Consider the following 8027-nt stretch of genomic DNA (forward strand, 5'->3'; position numbering starts at 1 on the left):
CAAGGGATATAAATAGAGCCAACTAAGATTCTTTTTTGGGTGTTGTTGAACGATGTATTTATCTGAACGAAAGTTGAGTTCAGACCAATGTCGGTGAATACAATTCTATTGTATTCGATGTTGTTTTTTATCAAAATTGCTACCCCTAAGGGTGAACCATCATAAACAAAGTTGTAGCCATCAATTTTTAAGTTTCGTCTCCTACGGAGATGACATTCTTGGATAAGTCCAATATCTATTTTGTTGTTTATCAGGGTGTTACGCAGGTCAATTTGGCGACTTAGATCAAAAAGAGATCTAACGTTGAAGGTAAGTACATTTATTGATCTATGGATCATTAGATTTTACTTTTCTTAGAAGACGCAAAAATTCTGCCTTTGCCTCTGTCTTTGACATAGAACCAAATCTTCAATACATAATTTGATGTGCTGTGTCTGAACGTATTGCAGAGTTATTTACGTTACCTTGCTTGCCGTCATGCATAATTTTAATTCTTTCAATATGGCAACACTGTTACGTTATGCAAGAACTTTGTGGGGACATTTTCAGTCTGCTATCAACCTGTTGGGGTGTCAGGTGTTGAATCTTTTTATTCATTAATTTGCTTTGGACGAACTAATAGACCTACGTGGAACCTTAGAACAATGTCTACATTTTTGAAGGCTTCCAGATTAATGGGCGCATTAGCTCCAGCCCGTTTCTATAGCTCAAAAATTAACGAGGTCGTAATTGTTTCTGCCGCTCGTACACCAATGGGTAGTTTTCAATCACAACTAGCTCCCATGAGTGCGACGCAATTAGGTAATATCATTAATTATTTATTTATTCTAATTTATGATCTTTATCTGTCTCTTTTCTTTTTCTCTGTGCATATGCAGGTGCTGTTGCCATTGAAGCTGCCGTACAACGTGCTGGCATCAGCAAGGAGGATGTACAAGAGGTATACATGGGCAATGTGGTTTCTGCTGGTTTGGGACAGGCCCCCGCCAGACAAGCTGCTATTTTTGCTGGCTTACCCAAAAATGTGTGCTGCACAACAATCAATAAGGTATGCTCATCTGGTATGAAGTCAGTGATGGTAGCCAGTCAATCCCTGATGTTGGGTCAATCTGAAATAGCTGTGGCCGGTGGTATGGAATCCATGTCCAATGTACCCTACTACCTCAAAAGAGGCCAAACTCCCTATGGTGGCGTTAACATGATCGATGGCATTGTCTTTGATGGTTTGTGGGATGTCTACAATAAGTTCCACATGGGAAATTGTGCTGAAAATACAGCCAAGAAAATGGGCATTACACGTCAGGAGCAAGATGATTTCGCTATCAACTCATATAAACGATCGGCCAAGGCCTGGAGTGATAAGGTGTTTGATGCTGAAATTGCTCCTGTTACAATCCAACAGAAGAGAAAAGCCGATGTTGTCATTTCCGAAGATGAGGAATTCAAACGTGTGAATTTCGATAAATTTGGTAAGCTGTCTACTGTGTTCCAGAAGGAAAATGGTACCGTCACTGCTGGCAATGCCTCTACATTGAATGATGGTGGTGCTGCTGTTGTCCTAATGACAGCCGATGCAGCTGCCAAAATGAATCTGAAACCATTAGCACGTGTTGTTGCCTTCCAAGATGCCGAAACTGATCCTATTGATTTTCCAATTGCCCCTGCATTGGCTGTACCAAAATTGTTAGCTAAGGCCGGTGTTAAGAAAGAAGATGTTGCCATGTGGGAAATCAATGAGGCATTCTCTCTGGTCGTTTGTGCCAATATTCGTAAAATGGATGTGGACCCCAACAAAGTAAACATTCATGGTGGCGCTGTATCTTTGGGTCATCCCATTGGTATGTCGGGAGCTCGTTTGGTAACCCATTTGTCCCATGCTTTAAAGAGTGGTGAATTTGGATGTGCTTCCATCTGCAATGGCGGTGGCGGTGCTTCATCGATTTTAATTCAAAAATTGTAGAGCCCTATCTTTACATAAAATTTGTCTGCCATATTTGGAATTTTATTTTGTGGCCGTTATATTTTGAGATTAACATAAAATATAAAGTTTTGAGTTTTAGTAAATTTTTAACAAAGCTTTTGTTAAACGATTAAATATTCCCGAATTGGCCTTATTGTTATTATGCTCAGATGATCGAGAAGCCTTTCTAACCAGACTTGCATTTATTAAATATTACATAAATATACATACGAACATATATACATTATAAACATATTTTTATTGAAATTTAAATCTATTATGTAATATTTTCAAAAATGTGATATATCGCCTAAAGTGAAATTTTGTGAAAATATATTAAAACAAAGTAAATTGTATTTTGATTTTTATGCCAGTTTATACTTAACACGCGGTGGTAGAAGTGGGGAAAAAAGGAAGCGCACATGGCTTAAGGGCAATCACAATTGTTTACTAAATCAAAGGTTCCGCCTGAAAGGAATTTAACAGGGAATCATCGATTCGAACCCTGTGGTTGCACCATAACTTTCCGTGTACTTCCTTTGGTGCCATAGATGGAGAGTGGATACCTTACGCGGAATATGTCAGAAAGAGGTTACTGTTTACCTACCTGTTATGCATCTGTTGATCCAGTGATTCACTTTCGCACCTTTAGTCCCTCCTCTGTAGATCATGAATGCCCAGTTTGGGCTTCGCATCCAGCAGTAAACCTATCCACTAGATGATGATTATGATGGCTATGAGGGTTATAACCCAATCTCATGGCAGTCGGTTGTACGTACCGGATTGACCTGAAGGAGTCCTTCATCGGCAAGGGCTGCCGCCTCAGTGGACAACACATTGCTAAAACAACAACAACAGTAGTCCATGTAATAAAAAATTTGGGGGTGATGTTGTGTCGGATATCTGTTTCCTTTTTTTTGCCACCCAACATATCAGTTAGATTCCTTACCACCAGTTACGGGGTATTTCTCAAAGAGTAGTCCTAGCTACCTGACCTTTAGAGAGAGCGGCCGTTATGCTTCATACAGTACTTTTCCACTGCATACACGAAGTTTGCTTCTTTTGCGGAAGTCCTATTATGTTTATTTATAGAGAGCAGTTTATTACAAGCCCTTTTAAAAGTTGGTCAAAGAAATCCAATCTCCCCAATCCAGACCTCTGCTAGTGATGCGTTCATAATCCTGTCATTCAGTATCGTATCCACCCAAATTAAAAACAGAGCAGGGGCCCCTTATCCACCAGAGAATTGTGTGTGGACTTTGAACTCATGTTATTTAAACACTTCTATGTTCAAGAAGACCGTCATGGAAAGTCGCGTATCTCCAAATTCCCTTCTATGAAGCAGCGGTGCTGATACCTTTTTATGTCCTTTAAGACTCAAAGGGAGTAGTGTGCGATTCTCTTGTCTACGGGCGAGGTAAGAGAGATGGACATGAATAAAACCCCTAACTTGTGTATTTGACCGGCTTTTGTGGCGCGAAAACTCTGCCCACTTTTCAAAATTAGGTTGGTAAGGGACAAAATCAACGCTATTGTCGGATACTGGATTTTGGGTATACCCTCCGGGTGCACCGCTTTTGATAACTTCAAGCGTCATCTTCAACTTAGATTTATATATGCATATATTTCGTTTTTTTTGCAATCGAAAAATGATCATTCAGAGCACTTGGTCACCCGGGTAGACGCGTGGGTATGTCGAACGTTAATCATTGCCGGAATACCTCTGACTAATGGGATTGGTATATTTCCAGTACCCATAGTTCTACTCACTAGTCGCATTTGAGAAAAACATGGACGTACTTTATATATTGTTGTTATTGTAGCCACTCTACAAGAAATGTGTAGTCAATTGTCCCATATATTCCGGTCCTAATTACTGGAGAATTAGTTATCTGTCACGGGACATATCATACAGGGAATGAAAAGTTTCAATTGTCTATAACTTATGATTCTTAATTATTTTTTATAAAATCGCTTAATTATTGCTAAAAATTGATTATCCGTTTAATATATTTACCACTTAATGTTATTTCCCTTAAAAATACTTGTAAGGTATACTCATCATTTGCGAACTGTCCCAGGACCTATCCTACGGTACTAGAATGGTGACAATTCGTCACCTCGAGCGACAAACCCTTATAAAAGTGATAGGGTTTGTCGCTCGTAAGGGGACGAGAACTGGGATCGGTCCCTACCAACAGAGGATTTATCCCTTGACAGGTTTGGGACTTGTCCCATTTCCCATAGGGCACATATTTGTTCTTGTTGTAGCAGTGTGTTGTACACGGAGGCGGCAGCCCTTGCCGATGAAGGAATCCATACATCCAATCCAATCTATCGGGTCAGTCTGGTATGTACAACCGGCTGCCATGGGATTGGTCACATATTTGTATGTGAAGGTAGCGATCCTTGGAAAGCCCCATAGTGAGCAAGCTCGTTTCGGTCCATGGGAGCGATCGCCACGGGAACGTCATGCCCTTGGCTATTACAAGGCGCCAATAAGCTTGTATCATAGGTACTCAGCCGGTGCCGCCCGACTCCTCACTGAGTTTCTCCACTCGTATCGCTGTTTGTCCGCGACAGCAATTGCAGCTACTCTGTATACGAAGCATCCCACTATCCGCGCCCGGTAGCTTCCAACTGAGCTTGTCGTATTGACCATGGACATCATACAAATCGGGGCTCACAATTCCAAACCGTGTGGTGCTCATAGCCATCCTGTGCCAGGAGCCTCATCTATTAACGTAGGTTCATGTCAGTCGAATACATTTGGATCGTTAAAGAATCATAGATTCCTTTGTTCCATTCAATGGGTTAACAGACACTTATCCTAGGTATATTTTACTTTTTTTTGTCTAGGTTACTTTCAGATGGTTTAGTTATCCAATGTTCGAAATTTCTCTAACATACCCGAAGTTACAAACAATGTACAATTTTATTATTTGTTATTTTTGTGTTCATAAAATGATTTATGTATTTGTAGATTCATCAAATAGAACAGTTTCAAACTGCGGATGTGCCATACGCATGTGATTGCGCAGCTTAAATCGTCTTGTATAACTTTGGCCACAAACTTCACACGCAAATGAATCAGGATTTAGATGACGGCTTGCGTGCATCATCGCTTTCGATCTGTCACCAAGTTTTCGACCACAGCATTCAATATATAACTCACTTTCTTTATGTTCCTCGGCAAAATGTTCCGACAACAGCGTGAATGATTTGCACTGATGCTTGCACACTAGACATTCCAACACTGGTCTCCATTGTGCAATTATATCATCTAGTCTCTTGAAACTTTTCCTTTTACTCATTTCTTCTTCATTTGAACTGCAAGTTTTGGCCGTCTTCCAATGGTTCTTTTTATGGATTTTCAGAGAAGTTTTTGAGGCAAGAACTTTGCCACATAGATCACATTTAAAATATTCCGAATCAATGTGTAGTAAAACATGTCTTTCAAGATTGCTTCTGTAATAGAACTTACGGCCGCAACATGCTATATAAAACTCATTCTGCGGATGCTGTTGGACGAAATGTGCTTTTAATGAGGTGAAGGTGGAAAATGAGTCGGAACACTCATGGCACTCTAAGGTAGAGCGCCATTCTGCAATTTTTTTGTCACTCTCCCTTTTTGATTTTATTTTGTTTTCCTCATCATATGTCGGAATGCATTGCGATTGTTTGTGTGAACAAAAATTGGCTCTGCTGGAAAATCGTTTGCCACACAACATACATTTGAAGGCGTTTGGGTCTAGGTGCAGTCGTACGTGTTCTTCAATTTGACACCTATAGGTATACTTGCGTTCGCAACAGACAACTGCAAACTCCCCCTTGGCATGTTTTTTGCGATGGTGTTGTTTTAGCGCTGTAAAACTTGGAAATGAATTATGGCACAGCAAACACTCAAGAGTGGGAAGCCATTGGGCTATAATATCGTCGGATTCTTTATTTTTCTCTGCATTAGTTTTTTCCCTAGCCATAGGGGGAAATTTCGGTTGGTAATCCTGTGAATTGCCCCCATCGGATGAGTTGGTTTGACTACATTTCAGCTTCTTTCGGTTGGGTGGTTCGCCCACTGAATCATCTGCACTTTCATTACCTTGCAATAAAGAGGATCTTTTACTGGCGGGAGGATAAGCAATTTCTTGTGTTTCTTTTGCTTCGTCGAATGTCTGAAAAGCTTTGATTTCCTTGGTTATTTCCTCGTCGGAACAAACAACTACATCAATGTCTTCATTAGTATCCTTGTGTAATGGAATCTCTTTAGGATACACAATCTGATCACGAATGACATGCTCATCGGCAATAATTCCATCAATTTCAATGTAGTCCCTATCCTCGATAAGAGAAGTGTCGGACGTCTCTTTTTCTACTAATTCTAGGTATGACTTTTCAAGAGCTCCATCATCATTTTCTTCATGCTCCTCAACGATAATTTCTTCAACTGTATAGTTTAAGCCATCTTTATGGAAGTTATTTTGCGTCTCAACTATGGCCATTTGAAAATTGTGAAAATCGAGTATATGACTCCAACATTCTGAGCACAGGTCCTTATAAAGCTCACCACACTCTGTCTTAAGCATCTGTGAATATATAATAAAGAAAAATTAACTTTTCTAAAAGATTCTTAACCTGGCTAGACTTTACCTCTGGATGAAAGTAATGGACCATGATTTCATGAATGTCATTGGGTTCGCCGTTATTTCCATACAGGTGGACATACTCACTGGAATCATCAGTTAAACATAGGCGACATAAAATTTTATCAGACATTCTAGACACATGAATCAATTAGGTTCTAGCATTGAATTTCTTATGAAGATTTTTAAGCTTAAAAGTCTTCTTCTTCTTCTTCTTCTTGGTTTCATATGCTGCGCATATGAAACATTTAATAAAAGGTGACTGAGACACCAGATCTATGATGCCACCTTTCCTGGGATCTATAGTTGGGGATTATAGTAAATTGCCGGGTTGCATTGTTGAAATTTAATGTTGTTTGATTGTTTGATAGGGTTGATTGTTGAAATTTTTAAAGTAATTTGTTGGAACGTTTATAAAATTTATAAATTGCCATGTACAGATTGCAGTCGTCCTTCTGCAATATTTCCAGACAGCTAGTTCGGTTGATTCCGATTCTTCTGGCCCTGTCAATCAGTAGGTCTCTGGCGTCTAAATCCATGTTGGGGCATTCAAATGTGAGATGGTCTATAGACTGAATAGAGCCACACTCACATAAGTCGGTATAAGCTTAAAAGTAATGTTTTGAGTAATCAAGTATATTTGCATTCAACCACTTCTTCTTCTTCCACTGTTTAGTTGTTTTCAATATGGCAAACATATGGAGATTATTAGACACCGACTAATCATTGGTTAGTTAGAGCTTAATCGTATTGATAACAGTGCCAATAACTCGCCTTGTCATGTCATGCATCATAGGAACTCAGTATAACCACAGGGGTGATACTGATTGTTTGAATTTTAAAGCTTTTCCATATTTTCTTTCTTTTTTTTCACATTATTATGGTTTTAATTTATAAATCAAACGTTTATAATGATAAATATTTTAATCTTGGGGCTGCTGCTTATGACAATGCAAATAAAAAGTAGAATGTTAGTTTGACAGTGTAGATAAATTTGACAGCCTTTGTTTATTAAACCATTGTGTCATCATTCAATCTGAATGACAAAATTAAAAGAGTAAGAACGCAACATATTTATTCAATGATTAAAAGTTCTGGAATGCAAAACTGTTTCGGATTTTAATAATATCACGTTTTGGACTCGTCGTTTATCGTCTGTGAATTTGCCTAGAATCACATTAATCATATAATAGCAGATTAATCGATAAATGAAAAGTGACCCTAAGTTAGTAACAGCTGAAGGGTTTACCGCGCGTTATATAGTTTTAGTTTATATTCGTTGTGTTAATTTTAATTTATTTAGTTTGCAACTGTCTTCTTAACATATATAGTCATAGACACTGTAGTTTGCTTGTTTATGTTATTTTTAGTTTCGAAGTTCGAGTGATATTCCCAAAAGAATATACATACAAATAAATGAAACATGT

At 38.8% G+C, this 8027-nt stretch overlaps 2 protein-coding genes across 3 annotated transcripts; one reads left to right on the forward strand and one right to left on the reverse strand.

Moving 5' to 3' along the window:
• Positions 1–530: 530 nt before the first annotated feature.
• LOC106081179 (acetyl-CoA acetyltransferase, mitochondrial) lies at positions 531–2311 on the forward strand. The gene is made up of 2 exons (XM_013242971.2): positions 531–801; positions 879–2311. Exons 1-2 carry the CDS (start codon positions 645–647, stop codon positions 1958–1960), a joined length of 1239 nt encoding a protein of 412 aa, XP_013098425.1. The 5' UTR covers positions 531–644; the 3' UTR covers positions 1961–2311.
• Positions 2312–3859: 1548 nt separating this feature from the next.
• Positions 3860–6793, reverse strand: LOC106081178 (zinc finger protein 264). Of its 2 annotated transcripts, none has more exons than XM_013242970.2 (2): positions 6608–6793; positions 3860–6543 (listed from the first exon to the last, which is right to left on the reverse strand). In XM_013242970.2, the coding sequence occupies exons 1-2, from the start codon at positions 6731–6733 to the stop codon at positions 4930–4932; spliced, it is 1740 nt and encodes a 579-aa protein (XP_013098424.2). In that variant the 5' UTR covers positions 6734–6793; the 3' UTR covers positions 3860–4929. The 2 variants fall into 2 exon arrangements, with proteins under 2 accessions (XP_013098424.2, XP_059224043.1); XM_059368060.1 differs by having other exon boundaries at positions 6688–6780.
• Between the last annotated feature and the right edge of the window lie 1234 nt (positions 6794–8027).

Source organism: Stomoxys calcitrans, chromosome 4 (genome assembly GCF_963082655.1).
Source record: "Stomoxys calcitrans chromosome 4, idStoCalc2.1, whole genome shotgun sequence".
In the NCBI taxonomy this organism is placed as follows: domain Eukaryota; kingdom Metazoa; phylum Arthropoda; class Insecta; order Diptera; family Muscidae; genus Stomoxys; species Stomoxys calcitrans.

Excerpts from the sequence above, each read along its gene's own strand:
- LOC106081179 (XM_013242971.2), top strand. The coding sequence starts at position 645 with ATGTCTACATTTTTGAAGGCTTCCAGATTAATGGGCGCATTAGCTCCA. Across the intron at positions 802-878 it reads CATGAGTGCGACGCAATTAG|GTGCTGTTGCCATTGAAGCT; the intron begins GTAATATCATTA and ends GTGCATATGCAG.
- LOC106081178 (XM_013242970.2), bottom strand. The coding sequence starts at position 6,733 with ATGTCTGATAAAATTTTATGTCGCCTATGTTTAACTGATGATTCCAGT. Across the intron at positions 6,544-6,607 it reads TCCATTACTTTCATCCAGAG|ATGCTTAAGACAGAGTGTGG; the intron begins GTAAAGTCTAGC and ends ATATATTCACAG.